We start from the raw sequence: 15,636 nt of genomic DNA, 5'->3' as shown, positions 1-15,636 counted from the left end.
GTTTAGCGGGAACGCCCATGACCTGCAATTGCCGGCTCTTCCCGTCACCTCCGGGAGGCTCCAGCATGTTCCTGCCATTCGTTCGTCACGTGCAGTAGCTCTATCGACCTAGGTATTAGCGTCGCAGCCCCTCATTGCTCAGTGTAAGGTACGTGACAGGCAGGCACGCAGGTGCCAATAGGTACCTCCTGGCGCTGGCACAAAGACTGCTACGGTTTTTATTGTACATATTTTTTTTCTCTTCTTCCATTATAGCCGGAAGTAGAATGGGAGTGTCGACCTTACACTGGGTACTCCGGTACCTGCCTAAGGTGCCCCGGTACATTACCTTCATGTTCCAGTGCAAGGTACCATAAGGTACGGGGCGGGGAATTTCGGGGCCGGAATAACCCAAGCCGTCTTGCCGGCCGTGCGGGATTCGGTCGGCTTCTACGACCGGGGGCAAGCATCATTTTCGGGACAAAAAATTTCGACCCTCCCGCCATCATCATTTTCTCGCACCTCACTACTCCTCCCCATCCCTCCACCAACCCACTCATCATTTTGTACTCTATAATTACCGCTCGTCCATTCCTTTTGGCGCGCAGTCCATTTTGCCTCACTTCACATCCCTTTATACCCACACACAGCTAGGCAAAATGATGTCTTCACGCTTCTCCAGAGCTGTAAGTCCTCTCTCCCCGCGCATCGCTGCAGCGCCCAAATCAGAGTTTGCATTTCTAACCCACGACAGCTTCCCAGAGCTACCAGCTCAGTAGCCCGCTCGGCAGGCTTTGCCCGCCAGCCCTTTGCCTCCAAGTTCGCTCGCTATGAGTCTACAGCTTCTGAGGGCAAGGTCCAGGGCTCCGTCATCGGTATCGATCTCGGTACCACCAACTCTGCCGTCGCTATTATGGAGGGCAAGGTCCCCAAGATCATCGAGAACTCTGAGGGTAAGCCATTGTCCCAACTAAGCCAGCTGGAATATCACGGCAAAGCGCTGACTTGTTAATCGTAGGTGCCCGCACAACGCCATCTGTTGTCGCCTTCGCCCAGGACGGCGAGCGTCTCGTCGGTGTCGCCGCCAAGCGCCAGGCCGTCGTCAACCCCGAAAACACCCTCTTCGCCACCAAGCGTCTTATCGGTCGCAAGTTCACCGATGCTGAGGTCCAGAGAGATATCAAGGAGGTCCCTTACAAGATCGTCCAGCACACCAATGGTGACGCCTGGGTTCAGGCTCGCGACCAGAAGTACTCTCCATCTCAGATTGGTGGCTTCGTTCTCAACAAGATGAAGGAGACCGCTGAGGCCTACCTGTCGAAGCCCGTCAAGAACGCCGTTGTCACCGTCCCTGCCTATTTCAACGACTCTCAGCGTCAGGCTACCAAGGATGCCGGTCAGATTGCTGGTCTGAACGTTCTCCGCGTCGTCAACGAGCCCACTGCTGCCGCTCTGGCCTATGGTTTGGAAAAGGAGGATGATCGCGTCGTCGCTGTCTACGACCTTGGCGGCGGTACCTTCGATATCTCGGTTCTTGAGATCCAGAACGGTGTCTTCGAGGTCAAGTCCACCAACGGTGACACCCACTTGGGCGGTGAGGACTTCGATATTCACCTTGTCCGCCACCTTGTTCAGCAGTTCAAGAAGGACTCCAACATTGACCTGTCTGGCGACCGCATGGCCATCCAGAGAATCCGTGAGGCTGCTGAGAAGGCCAAGATCGAGCTGTCTTCTTCTCTCTCCACCGACATCAACCTGCCCTTCATTACTGCCGATGCCTCCGGCCCTAAGCACATCAACCAGAAGCTCACCCGTGCTCAGCTCGAGAAGATGGTTGACCCCCTCATTACCCGTACCATTGACCCTGTTCGCAAGGCCCTGAAGGACGCCAACCTCCAGGCCAAGGACATTCAGGAGGTTATCCTCGTCGGTGGTATGACCCGTATGCCCAAGGTCTCCGAGTCCGTCAAGAGCATTTTCGGCCGCGACCCCGCCAAGTCTGTGAACCCCGACGAGGCTGTCGCCATTGGTGCTGCTATCCAGGGTGCCGTTCTGTCTGGTGAGGTCAAGGACCTTCTTTTGCTCGACGTCACTCCTCTCTCCCTCGGTATCGAGACCCTTGGTGGTGTCTTCACTCGCCTCATCAACCGTAACACCACCATCCCCACCAAGAAGTCCCAGACTTTCTCCACTGCTGCCGACTTCCAGACCGCTGTCGAGATCAAGGTCTACCAGGGTGAGCGTGAGCTTGTCCGTGACAACAAGCTTCTTGGCAACTTCCAGCTCGTTGGCATCCCTCCTGCCCACCGTGGTGTTCCCCAAATCGAGGTTACGTTTGACATTGACGCCGATTCCATCGTCCACGTCCACGCCAAGGACAAGTCCACCAACAAGGACCAGTCCATCACCATTGCTTCTGGCTCTGGCCTGTCCGACTCTGAAATTCAGCAGATGGTTGAGGACTCTGAGAAGTACGCCGAGGCCGACAAGGAGCGCAAGGGTTCCATCGAGGCCGCCAACCGCGCTGACAGCGTCCTGAACGACACGGAGCGTGCCCTCAACGAGTACGCTGACAAGTTGGACAAGGCAGAGGCCGACGGCATCCGTGAGAAGATTGCCTCCCTCCGCGAGTTCGTCTCCAAGAGCTTGGCTGGTGAGGGCACTGCCACCGCCACCGAAATCAAGGAGAAGACCGACGAGCTCCAGGTTGCCAGCTTGAACCTCTTTGACAAGATGCACAAGGCCCGTGCTGAGTCTGGCGAGCAACCCGCCCAGGACGCCAACGCCTCCGAGAACAAGGACGAGAAGAAGCCTTAAATGACTCTTTCGTTTCCTTCGGCTCTTCCTACCACTTCTTCGGGTCTTAAAAACAACCTGATGCGATGTTTGATTACGGCGGCATAGAATTTCTTCCCACTTGTTTGTATTCCATTGTACTCATAGTTCCGGTCGAATCAGGCCGTTCACTCTTCCTTGTTGTCCCTTTTACAATGATTGTTAATACCTGCGGTCGGCGGAACCGGCGTTGGAGCATCAAAACATTCACACGAGATACCTCATGGTATTCATGATATGATCGACGGCATGGATCATGGGGATAAGACGGGGTTGCACATGTACAAAACCAAAACGAATCCGGAGTCGTTAGATGTGAGATAATCTACATCCCCTCTCAAAACAAAAATTTACAATAAGTTCTCTTGCCACCGTTGAGCTCTGTGAGATGAGCAAGTGATCGAATCGCTGTGTGCGTATGCATTGATGAGCAGCAACAGAGTGGGAGGGGGGCTGGCTTCCTGACGCCGGGTGACATTTCCCGCGCGAGGTATCATGGACACATTGTACACACTCCAACTTGGCCATCTTCGCCAAGAGAAGTTCAATTTAACCCCATGTTCCCATGGTCAACGCTGGGTGTCCATTTTTGATGAATTCAAGTGTCCATGTGTCTCATCCGTCCAGTTTGAACTCCGTTTTTCCTTTAGAACGAGCAAAGAATCACAGCACACATCTGCGATGCAATGCTTCTGAACAACACGTAGAAACGTGCCCAATGATCGGATTTGGTATTGCCCTGTTTATCTACCGAAACCAAACCAGCCCCTCTTCTGTGGCTGTTGAGACTTGACCTCGCTCTCAACGTCAGGTTGCTTGCTGGACAGTGGTACCGCTTGCTGAGGCTCCTTGCCCGGGTAGTCAATGTAGTTCCAAGCAACGTCAAGGAAAATGGGCTTGACGGGAATCGTCGCCAGTTTGGGCGGAATATTGACGATATTGGCCAGGTCAACTCCGTTGGAGGGGTACTCGCGAAGTCGCTCAATCAAGGGGATGAACCTCGTGTCATCCTCTTTGGAATCAGAATCCTTGAGCAGGTTGGACAGATGCACAAGAGCGCGATGGCGTTGCAGCTCGCCTTCCAAGAAAGTCAATAGGCCATGTGCGTCTTTTCCCGTAATTTCAATGTGACGGGGAGAGTTGGTAGATGTTTCGCCGAGCTTGGACGCCGCCTTTTGAGCTTCCTCGAATGCGTGCTTGATAAGAGCTAAGGCATTCACCGTGTTACCAATGAGAGCATGAGAGCGAGCGATGGAAAGAGACCTAGAACGATTAGCGTTGAATGAAAGTTTGGAGAGCGAGCAGCTCACTTCAAAGCGCGGAAATATCCAGCAAAAGCCTCAAGCTGTCCTGCGAGGCCTTCGTCATTGGCTACTCCAGGCAGTTCCTTGGCGGCATCCAAGCTCTGCAGGGTTCCTTCGTAAAGGGCCACCAGTTCTTTCAGCTTCGCGGCTTTGCGACTCGGCGTCTCTTCCTTACGCTTCTTGATCGCTGGGTCCTTCTTAGACTTCTTCTGAGAGACACTGTAGTTCTCGACTAGGCCATCATCGCTTCCTGTCAGGACACGGTTTCGGCCAATCCGCCAACTGATCATCTCGTAGTTGACGGCAGTTCTAGTGATCTGCAAGCTCTGCATGCGGGGATCGCTCTGAGATACACCTTCTCCTCGCATGTCGTCGATGGCTTCTTTTGTCGCATCGGCAGCATCTTGGGTTGCCTCGAGAATACCGTCGTATGCTGCGGCGACCTCCCTGGGTTCAGCGTCTGCGAGAGAAGGCCATCGCTGCGTCAATTGGGCCTTGGCCTCCTCTACCCTGCCCCAAGCGAGGGAGATGGCAGCGTCTTCGATCTTAACCTCCCGCGAACGCCAGGTAAGCGTTCTGGGGGCATTCTCGGCATCGGTCTTATCCTTACTGGCCTCACTATCTACCTGCTTGAGCACATTGGGATCGAGATTATTGATTTGTTGGACGAGAGCCGAGTCCGATTGGGGGAATGCTCGCCTCGCAATGGCAGGTATCGGTATCGTTCGCGGTGTCTTCAGCTGATAAGCGGCATAGCGGATCGACGGGTCGATGGTGTCGGAGAGTAGGTCTTTGAAGACGTCTCCCTTGGTGGATGTAGCCATGGCGCTGTATATGGCACGAGCGACGGCATAGCTTTTGAGGGAGGGCTCCCAATGCTGATTCTCAAACATTGCAGCACCTCGGATCTGTGCAGCATAAGCCCGAGACTCGAGCTTGTCGTTCTCGGTAGCGCCAGCTTCGGACTGGGCCAGCAATTCGACGAGGTGCTCTGCGGCCTTTGCGGCCTTGTCGAGTCGGGACACTATGTGAGAGCGCGTCTTTCCAGTAACACCCTTCGCATCAGAAGTATGGGAGGATTTCATGGCCATAGCGTTGGCCCAGGCGCGCTCACTCGTGAGCAGGAGAAGACGTGTGTACCTAGAAGCCGTCAGTGGGCAGGACGAGCTAGTGAGCGGAGGCGGGCGACGCACTCATGGTTCTCGGAAATCTGGTCAGCGGTGATATCTGCCTTCTTGTGGAATTTGCCGCGGTTCTTGGTTGCGATGCCCAGTTTCTTGCGACTGTTCAGTAGCTTTTTGCCTAGCTGAGTCTGGTAGGTTGTATAGTCTCCGTAGAGGAGAGCTGAGTCCCTTCCGGAGATGACAAATCTGGTGATATCCATGATTTCACAACTGTCGGCGATCGAAGTGTTCGTCCGTGATAGTCGCCGTTGTTGAGTCTGCGGAAGCCGTGTACCGCAGGGCTGACTAGGTAGGCCAGATGCTGTCGTGAAAAGGCCGAAATCGTAATTGGTCTGCGCTGCGCGGGGGCGGAAGATGGTGGGGCGCACACTCAGTTTCCAGTGTCCTTTCCACCCAAAAAGTTAAAACCTGCTGAATGGATAATTAGGTACACTTGCTAGGTACTTAGCACCCTACCTTGGGTACGGGGGCCCTTTGGTGAGGTAAGCATGGATAGGTACCAATGGTGGCATGGAATTTTTTCTCAGGGTCCATTCCAGCAAGCCGGGCCGGAAATGTTCCCCTCCAACGGTTCCATTTTGACATGCGCTCTGAAGGCGCTGGATTGGCCGAAGCTCCTGGGAAAAAAAAGTCCATCACACTGGACGATCAATGGGCTGATGATAAACAAGACCTTTTAGCCGCAGCTCGTCTTGTTACTCGGTATCACACGGGAAAGCATTGCCACAAGGCAAATCGATACAGTTTCTGTTTTCAGGCTTCTTGGTCACATTTTCTTTGACCCTCAAGGCCTGTCTTGTGGCGCCCTTCCGGAGGTGTCCGAGCCGCCTCAGGCAATTGTTTTGACGTCGTCGACGTCGTCGATTCCAACCGGGAGCGATAAAGATACTCCACCTCCAAAACTTTTTCCCGCCGAACGCGACGAGCCCGAGGTCTACGACGACAACTCCACGACCAGCATGTTCTCAAGTTCCAGTCTTTTCTACGCTCGGAAGTCATAGTCGACAGCTATTGCTTCGTTGACACCCTCATTCCCAATGCTGGAGAGAACGGCGGCGACCCTGGAATCGTGCACGACTCTTCATGCGCTTCCTTCCGCCACCCACTCTTTGAGAAGTTGCCGAAAGTTGCACACCGGCTTTTGGCAACATGGAGCTGCCCCCATAGACATCCACAGCCCTGCGCTGTCTGTGCACTGCAATGAGCCAGACTCATCCGCCTCAGAGCCGTCGTCTTCCTCCTCGCCCTCGTCGACATCTGCGCCGTACGATGGCCTGGTTGCTTCCACCTTCCTGCTCGACTTTCTATACCCCAGTGGAGCTGCTGCCCTGTTGCGCAGACTTGCTCACGGCAATAATGACCGCCAGCCGTCGATACAGAGGCTACCTCGTAGGTCTCGGCTGTTCACCTCGTCCGCTGTTGCCGCCACCGCCAAAACTCCAGAATCGTCACAATCGGACGCTTCCGATCCTCCTTCGCGGTACAGCAACCCGGAAAGGCCAGTCGATACCAACACGAGAAGCACATTGCGCGCTCGCCTCGGGGAAAGCGAACAAGATAATTCTAAGGGAGACGTAGAGCGGCGAAGAGATGTTGAGGAAGGCGATGTCGACGACAGCAATGCACACGGCCTTACGGTTATTCGCGAGGCCGATGTCATAAATACAACCAAAACCCATAGCGGCCCCTCGTTTGCCGGCTATGGATCGCGGCCTGATCTGATGAGGGACTTGATGGCAGTCGAGCAGACGGAATACTTTGGCTCAATATGGCAGCTTTATTCCCAGCTTGAACCGCAGTTACAGCCAATATTCTGTCCGGAAGTTATAGTCTACCTATACCGATCCGACAACCTTTTAGATGCTCGCAGAATCATTCTCCTCTTCTCTCAGCTCGAGCGCAGCCAATGGACACCAGCGGTTCTTTCATCCGTCGTGAACGCCAATTTACGTCTCGGCAACGAGCGTGAAGCTCTTGAGCTTTACCACACAGGCCTCGATGAACAAACGATGGTTGGCGGACTAGATGATCTCCTCCAATACGGCTTCAGGAAGGCGAAGTGGGATTTTGTGAGACATGTCTGGGCATCGTATCATGTTGTTTTCAAAACCCACGGAATCAAATGCGGAAAATTGGAACGTCTGGCAGCCGTTCCGAACCTTGGTGGCCTCGCAATTCAATTTTCCAAGGAAATTGACACCTGGTCCACCGAGAACCCAGAGAACACCGAAAAGGTCGACACAATCAACATTCTCAAGAAGAAGGTGGCGCGGCGAGCTCTTCAGCAGCCTTGCAAACCGAATGAGGCTCTTCCATTGCTGAGGATCGTCGATCAAGTGAAATGGTACACCATCTACCTGTCTGAGGCCGTCCAAAGAGGCCAAACAGAGTGCCTACCGGAAATATACCGCATCTACCGGGCATTTCCTGGCACGAAACCCTACTGGGCCATCCTGCACGGTATGTTCGAGATCTTCTATCCTAATGACATAGAGGGTCTTGAACAGGTATACGAAGACTATCACACTTCTTACCAGGGGTTGGATCGATGGGGTTTCCGGAAGTTTCTCAAGTTCTATGCTGCGCGTGGCGATATCAAGTCTGCCGAGCGTTTGTGGGACCAGTACGTTCAGTCTTACCAACATCGCAAGGTCCTTCAAGAGCCGGAAACCTTCAACCATTTACTGAATGCTTATGCAAACAATGGAGATCCCGAAGGTGCCCGCAGAGTGTTCGATGAAATGAGGGACCGCTATGGAGTCACTCCCAGTATCTACAGCTGGAACATCCTGCTCAAGAGCTACGTGCGCTCGAAATCGTACGACGGCGGCTTGGGTATTTTTGACGAGCTCTGTGTAGCAACCGCTCCCGATCAAACTTCCTTTGCGACAATTATGTCTCTTACGGGCAGGAGCGGTGACCTAGACATGACATCGGGGCTCCTTGAGAAGGCGATAAAAAAGGAGGTTGTGATCAATGTACCCATCTTGGAAGCCATGGTACACGCTTACTGCCAGAACAAGAAGTTCTCGCATGCCTTGGCAACCTGCGTGAATGCCAAGAAGCAGCTGGTTCCGGGAAACCAAACGCGACTATGGAACGCATTGCTGTTTTACCACTCTGAACGTCGAGCTTTCAACGAGTTGTGCCGCGTTCTGAAAATCATGGCCGAGATGGGGATAGAGTGGACGTCAACCACCCACAATGTACTGCTCCAAGCACTGGTTCGTTGCAAACAAACTCACCATGCCTACGATTTGCTTCGAAAAGCGCTGCGAGACAAGAGCTTTGAGCTCACACCAGAACACTTCTCTACCGTCATGGACGGTGGCTTGCGTACGCGGGAGTACGGGCTGGTCACTGCCACGGAAAGGATGAGACTGCGTAATGCTACAGCGCGATCTGTGGATGCTCTGATTCGACTGGTGGAGGCCATGATTAGGCGGCAGATATACAGCACACTGCCGACTGAAGAAGACGCCGGCAAAGCCTTGTTGGCTTCATCGTTGCAACAAATGATTGAAACCGTTGATGGAAACAATGTCCCGGACAGCGTTCTCAGTGCGTCACTTCGAAGCGCGGACTCACTCCACCGCCTGCGACGCGTGTTACCTAGAGCCATTACGCTCTTTTCACGGTACCGGGACTTCCGCTTGGTCAAGGAGCTTTTTCGTCTGCAGACAGACTTTGGGTTAGTGCCCGCTCCACAGAGCTCTGACGACCTTCCTTTCAACATGCTTTGTGCGTTGTTGAAGGAGAATGTCGAGGATCACAGCTGGGAGAAGGCCAAGGAAACATGGAAGCTCATCTGGCAGCATGCTCTCCGGCTTGGATGGCCACAGACTCGAAAAGGCTCTATGAACGGCAAGGTGATGCAGCGACACGCAGTTATGCTCTCTGCCCCAGTCAATACGATTGCCAAGATGTACCTGGACCAAAAAGACCCCGATGGATTCAAGAAACTGGTCGACAGCGTGTTGAGTGCTGGCTTCACCTTCGGCAGGCAAACTATGAACGCGATCTGCCAGACTCTGGCCAGACTGGGCTACTGGGCAGAGGCCTGCGAGTACTGCGAGAAATATCTCATGCCGGGCTTCAGCGGATGGCAAATGAAACGTCTCAGGAACCGCCACAAGAAGAACTTGCCGCTCGAACAACGAAGAATAGGCAGTGCGCCGCAGTGGCTACGTCCCACTTCATATACCATCGTTGTCCTCGCGGAGGAATACATGGAGATCAAAACTATGATGCCATGGTCCTCTGCCGCCGCAGAAATGATCCATATCGCCAGGGACAAGTTTCCTCGCGTCGTGGCAGCCATCGACACAATCACATACACAGGCATCGGCATTGAGGTGGACGTCTTTGGTGACAAGACGCTGTCGACAGGCCAGGGAATTTTGGAGCGGGAGAACGCCACCACGGAGAATGCCCAGGAGGAAAGCCGACGGCCAAGTTCACCTGGAGCTAGTAAGTCAAAGGATAATGGCTTCGCCCAGCGGTTCGAAGATCGTATATAGACATGCAGATTCCGTGTACAAACGATGCAAATGGTGCGAGGGTGGAAAGAGTCACATATCAAGCGTTGTAGATTGGTGGTTGAATTCTCTTTTTGATAAGAGATGTAACAATACAACTTTTCTTTATTGACACCCCCAAATCTACAAAATATATACATCTGCCAAATCCTTACAAGGAAAAAAGAAGAAAAAAAAGAAAAAAAGGGGGCCGCACGAGCCGGTCGTTGGTGTGTGGTTTGCATAGGTCATCGCATTGGCGTACGCATGATGTCTTGCACCTTTCCCACCATAGTGTTGCCCATTCCTTCATTCCGGGCATCCCCGCTGGCTATACCGAGCCGGCTTCTCTGCATAACAAACAACGCAGCCGTGGGCGCGTCCAAGCTGTAGTTCAGATGGGGGTCGAATATGAACTGCCCACCCTGGCAGATGTTATCGCCTGTGTGGCAGACCACGAGTAGCCGCGTCGAATCAACGCCCTGTATCGCTTTTCCACCGAGCGGGTCGCCAAAGAGGACGACGCTCGATATTTTGGCCTGCGCATCTGTCGGCATTGCCGCGATGGCCAGACGTGCCACCTGCGACCCCTGGGAGTAGCCCGACATCGTGAGCTTGGTGTTTGGACACATGGACATTGTTTGCTGGGCCACCCGGGTCATGAAGGCTGCGCCATTAGGGGAGCCTCCGGCGAAGAACCCGGCGGCAATGGCCGGGTAGTTGTTCACGCCTTGCACAGCAACCGTGCCGGTGCCGTTCATGTAGGTTCTGAGGGCGTCAAAAAAGGGGGGGCCGGTGAGGAAGCCCACGTTGCCTGGCAAATTGTGTAAGCGCTCATGTTTCCATGTTTCAGTGCTTTGGTAGGGACAACTCGTGGCTTACCGGGCTCATTGGTTCCCCTAGCAAACACAATGGCGACATCGGGGCATGTGACGGCCTTTGCCGTGCTATTGTTCATCAGAGGCATTCCAGTGGTGGTGTTCAGCCCCAGAATGGTGGTCAAGTCGTCTCGCAGAAGACCGTTCTCGTCCACGGTCTCTTTCAGGGCCCTGACGACTTGAATGGTCGTGTTGATGGCCTGATTAACGATACCCGGCACTGCGTCGAGTATGTCAAGGGCGCCGGAGAGAAGACCGGATAAATCCCGCTTCTCCTCTATGCTGGAGCCGGCGGCGTTGACATCATTGACACCGGGCTTCTCGGAGATGTCTGCTTGAGGTATCGACAAAGCTGTCGTCTGCCGGCATAGCAGCGCCGCCGACAAGAAAACTCTTGGTCTCATCGGGGCCTGTCGGAAGAAGAAAAAAAGCGTTTGCTTGATAAATCCGGTGAATGGTTTGTTCACTCGCCCGGCTGAGGCGTGTAGACAATTCGTGAGCAAGCGGACGATCTCTAAAGGTTTGGGCCAGATCCGCAGAGCCGCAGGAAGACCTAGATTCGATCATCCAAATACGTGGGATATTGCTTACGAAAAAGATTGTAAGATGGGGGTACGTCGGTGTATTTCAAAGCTCTGACGTTTGCTCGTAGAAAGAGCGAGTTGCGTCACGTAGCAATACACCACACACAGTCTTGGGCCGAATAGCAACGTAATGAGTCCGCGGCGACACGGCATTACGTGCGTTGTTCGGCCCAAACAACTCGACGCCAATGGGCCGGACTAGCTTACCGATGGCCCTCACCTGCTGAGGTCAGAGCATCATTGCTGTTGGGGGAGCGACTCGTAGTACGAGTACGCTCAGCCCCAGTGGCCCGAAGGCGAAGGCGTTTCATCCGCTGCGTCCTACGGCGCGAACATGCCGTATGAAACCATCTGATGTTGATAGCACATAGACAGAAAGCCCTCAAAGCACAAAGGCAAAATGCTGCGCGAGGACACTGCGAGTATGCGAGGTTGGCAGTTGGCAGTTGCCGGAGGTATTTGAGAAAACGGTGTTGAGGTTGGGGGCTGCGCATGACGATGACCCCTCTCTGCCACTCGATCCGTTGCTAAGGATCTCAAAGAGCCCTCAGTAATCGAGAATCCATCAAGGCACTTGTAAAATCCTAAGTGGATCTTCAAGAAGAGTTGGGATTCACGCGTGTCGACGACTGTGACGATGAGCTGTAGTTGCATTTAGCTCACCTTTTCGACTGCGTTCAACGGAGTCCGTGTAATCTAGGATGCACCTTAAAAGAGCCAAGACCGCGGCCTCTAAGTAAGGCGCTGATCCTCGCATTCGGAACCGGACACATAAAAGCCTACCTCAGACGACGTTCAGCGTTGGACTACGGTTGCCGCCTACTTAGACCGTGACCGGGATTCTTCAGAAATTGCTATCTGAACAGTAATCGTATTCTCTATCGACAGCGCGGCTAAGAGCACACGCAGTGAATATACTGACGCCCTTCTATGAACCTTTCCTTTCCCATGGAACTCCTTGATCCGACCCAATACACCGTATAATCAGGGGAAATAAATATGATATGTACAATGCATGTATGTAACTTACTCTTGGTTCTGCTGGTTCCCCAAAGGCACTCCGCCCTGGTTCTGTACTCCGAGAGACCGAAGTCTTTGAGAGAGGAGACCTTCCGTGCCGCCCGGGCTCCCGCGCCCCGACGCATTAAACACATTGCCACCGTACCCGACGTCACCTGGATTCAACTTCTGGTATCGGGCGACCTGAGCATCCCAAATATCTTTTGTCATCGGTCTACTGGCTTGTGATGACTGTGGCGATCGAAGTTCTGCAGTCTTGGTGAAGGCATTAGTGCCATCGCTGATGTCACTTCCTAGGCGACCCCGACCCGAGAGAGCGAACGGGATGGGCTCTACGGGCTGACTGCTGCGGGCAAAATTAAATGGTGACGGGGAAGACTGCTGGTCGGGCATCGTCTGCGGAGAGTGAGAAAGCCCGTCGGTTGCATCAAGGGTGTACATGGAAGGGCCGAACGGGATGCCGGAGCTCCGCCGTCTGAAAGCCTTCTCAGCTGCAAGTGTTGCAGCAGGACCGCTGCTAGTGACCATCGGCGGGTGCATCACACGAATTGGCTTGTAGGGGGTGTACCGAGGCTCTGGGCAAGTTGTCTCATTGCGTAGCTTTTCCTTGCCGTCAGGGACCCTGTTTGCGAAGACGATTCGAATGCTCTTGTAGAGATAGTAGCGGCCTCTGGCAGGACAACAGATGTGCAGATGCACAAGATACCTCAAGATGGGTTTGTCAGGTCCAACGGGGTCCTCCAACCCAGGCGCGTTCTCGATGATCGGACCGGCCGAGTAGCTGCGCTGTCGGATGAACGTCTTGGTTCCTGGTTCCATCCCCATCAAATCATAAGGCACCAAGAACAGCTTGACAGCCGTTTTGTTGGGATTCTTGATTACGATTTGGATCTGACCCTTTTCAGGAATCCGATAGCTACCGCCTGGAGGAGCTCTTGGAGAACCAGATCTCCGTCGCGAGCGTTGCGCTTTGCGTGCATCGAGGTCTGACCCATCTGCCACTGAAGAGCTGTTCCCCATGGTCACGTCGTCTTCGGCGATCCTTCGTTCGGCAACCCTGCTCTGCATCTTCCTCTTGGCCCTTTGGCCCTCCCCTGAATTAGATAGGCCATTCTCCAGATCAATCTGACCGACGTATGGACTGGGTCCGTCTTCGGCGTTGACGCGCCCTTGCGCAGCGCTTCCATAGCTGTAGAACACCGCCGGGAACGGCAGTGTTACATGCGCCGGACATCTCAAGCTTGATTTACATTTGCCCAGGCCCAGCACTCCAATCTGAGCGAGAAATTCAAGTGGTTTTGACGGTGTGGTTGACATGCGACCCCGCAGGATACTCTCCTCATAAGAGCCGACCATAGATGCATGCTGCAAAGGCGACGCGTCGGGGTTATTGAACGATGGGCGTCTCGGTCTCAAAAAGATTGGCGTTTGAGGTGACGTTCCAGTGAGGAATGGGGCATTGGGGGCTGAAGTAAGGGAGCGACGAGGCTGATGTGCTTGGCAAGGCAAAGCGACGCTGCCTCGCTGTGAAGCTCGTCTATGCAGGTTAGAGGAGCTTGGTGACGGCAAAGCGAATGGAGACGAAATGGCAGAATGCAACGTATGCCGGCGAGAGCCCACTCCCAAGGGACTTGAGGCGATGTCGATGCTGTTCAGCGGTAGTGACAGGTCAAGATCGTCATTACTCTCGGACTGGACCAATGGACTTGTGGGAGGCTTATAGACAAAACTGGAAGAAAAGGACGAGGACAAAGACGACGGCACTGATTTGAACTCGTCATGCGACGGAAAAAGGATCCTCCTATCGAAGTGAAACGACGAAAAGTCTCGAGGTGGCGACGTCGCGATCCAGGAAGTGCGAGACGTCGAGAAATCATTGGTCCCCTGACTGCCGTCCACCTCTTGCGCCGTCTCTTGACTCGACCTTGGCTGGTCCTCGGTAAAGTCGCCGCTGTGTAGAGCAGATCTCGGCCTCTGTATGCTCAAACCCGCTCGTAGTCTCTCATCTTCTTCCTTTGATCCGTCGAGTTTCTCTGGGGTGATGTCGGCGGGAGGTAGGAGGTTGGAAGAGCTCGACTGCGGGCGCGATGTCCGGGGAGTGATTGGGCGATTTGGATGACTGAAAAGCGACTCAAACTGATTGATATTGTGAGTAAAAAGACTGTCTCGAGCGCTTCTGGGAGTGCCTACATGGCGATTTGGAACCCAAGTCGGGCTCTCTCCTTTCTTCAAGCGCTCGATCAACTCGGCTCGATCGGACGTGACGGCAGCAGCATCAGACTCGGGGGTCGAAGGTCGGGGGCTTTCGAGTATGGGTCCTTCGCAAAGCTCCGTCCGTATGCTCTCCTCGGATAGTTTCCTCGTCAGGGACAGGAGGATGGGCTGTTCGCGTTGTATGGCGATCGGCTGTGGTGGTTCGCCATCCGGAGTGTCAGTGACATTCTTCGGGTGGTCGAAGTCGTCCTGGAAGATGGGCATTTGTTCGGTAAAGGATGGGTCTGAACCACAGCGGTGCTGTGGTTCAGAGCTGTCGTCGGATTCGCAATGTTGGCGGTAGTTTTTGGGCAGAGGCAGAGTTCGGAACGGTCATGCCTCGCTTGGATCGTGGTGTCGGTCTTTGTCGGGTGGTTTGATGGTGTTAGTCACCAGGTTGATTATTCTTTAACAAATGGCTGCGACAAAGCGAGGCGGTAAGACGTCATAAGTGTGTAGTGTACACCATGACGGGCCGCGACACCCCGATTTCGCTTCGTGTCCCTGGCTTGGTTCTGAGTCAAGCAAGGGTGGCGGTGGTTTGCCGGCGCAACTAATTTGACAAGAACGAGGCTTTCTTGGGAGTGAAGAGAGAAAGAAATTACGGTAAGAGGGAGACGGCGCCGCAGACTAGAAGAGGTTGGTGAGTTGCGGTCAACAGTGCGCTCTCATCCCGCAGTGCATTCTCCCGTCCTGGCTGCCTCCTGCAGCTGCAGCTGCCGTTGCCGTTCGTACGAGGTCCAGGTTGGGTACCTAAGGTACGAAGTAGGTAGCTACCTGTGGTCAGCTGCACAGGACCCGAATTAGCGAGACTGCACTACTCCCAGAGGGGCCCATGGCCCCGGGGGAAAGGGTCCCTTGGCTTGCCCAGCTTCCTCCACCGACAACCAACAGCGGTGGCTCCCACTTTGGCGATGGAAAGTCCTTTTTGGACCGGTTGACTGATAAGCCAACGCCGGCGTATTGGATTCTTGGACAATCCTGCAGTCACTGGCGGCATTGATGAAGTGAATTAATTCAGCAACACTGTACACAACTTCCTTGACTGCCACTGAACCGCCCAAGATCCACCTTCTGAGCTG

General features: G+C 54.0%; 5 protein-coding genes across 5 annotated transcripts; 2 read left to right on the top strand and 3 right to left on the bottom strand.

The window, feature by feature from the left end:
• Window positions 1-638: 638 nt before the first annotated feature.
• On the top strand, window positions 639-2,796 carry GCG54_00008947 (Heat shock 70 kDa protein; the record flags this gene model as incomplete). The annotated part of the gene is made up of 3 exons (XM_045408902.1): window positions 639-665; window positions 734-932; window positions 998-2,796. 3 exons carry the CDS (start codon window positions 639-641, stop codon window positions 2,794-2,796), a joined length of 2,025 nt encoding a protein of 674 aa, XP_045257818.1.
• Window positions 2,797-3,557: 761 nt separating this feature from the next.
• On the bottom strand, window positions 3,558-5,502 carry GCG54_00008946 (uncharacterized protein; the record flags this gene model as incomplete). Its single annotated transcript, XM_045408901.1, has 3 exons — window positions 3,558-4,077; window positions 4,125-5,258; window positions 5,312-5,502. The coding sequence occupies 3 exons, from the start codon at window positions 5,500-5,502 to the stop codon at window positions 3,558-3,560; spliced, it is 1,845 nt and encodes a 614-aa protein (XP_045257817.1).
• An 837-nt stretch (window positions 5,503-6,339) lies between these two features.
• Window positions 6,340-9,822, top strand: GCG54_00008945 (uncharacterized protein; the record flags this gene model as incomplete). The annotated part of the gene is made up of 1 exon (XM_045408900.1): window positions 6,340-9,822. One exon carries the CDS (start codon window positions 6,340-6,342, stop codon window positions 9,820-9,822), a length of 3,483 nt encoding a protein of 1,160 aa, XP_045257816.1.
• Window positions 9,823-10,067: 245 nt separating this feature from the next.
• Window positions 10,068-11,101, bottom strand: GCG54_00008944 (Cutinase; the record flags this gene model as incomplete). The annotated part of the gene is made up of 2 exons (XM_045408899.1): window positions 10,068-10,633; window positions 10,702-11,101. The coding sequence occupies 2 exons, from the start codon at window positions 11,099-11,101 to the stop codon at window positions 10,068-10,070; spliced, it is 966 nt and encodes a 321-aa protein (XP_045257815.1).
• A 1,206-nt stretch (window positions 11,102-12,307) lies between these two features.
• Window positions 12,308-14,779, bottom strand: GCG54_00008943 (uncharacterized protein; the record flags this gene model as incomplete). The annotated part of the gene is made up of 1 exon (XM_045408898.1): window positions 12,308-14,779. One exon carries the CDS (start codon window positions 14,777-14,779, stop codon window positions 12,308-12,310), a length of 2,472 nt encoding a protein of 823 aa, XP_045257814.1.
• Window positions 14,780-15,636: the final 857 nt, after the last annotated feature.

Source organism: Colletotrichum gloeosporioides, assembly GCF_011800055.1.
Source record: "Colletotrichum gloeosporioides strain Lc1 chromosome Unknown consensus_92, whole genome shotgun sequence".
Taxonomy (NCBI): domain Eukaryota; kingdom Fungi; phylum Ascomycota; class Sordariomycetes; order Glomerellales; family Glomerellaceae; genus Colletotrichum; species Colletotrichum gloeosporioides.
Note: the sequence above shows the minus strand (reverse complement) of the source record. Positions and strands in the feature narration are given on the sequence as shown.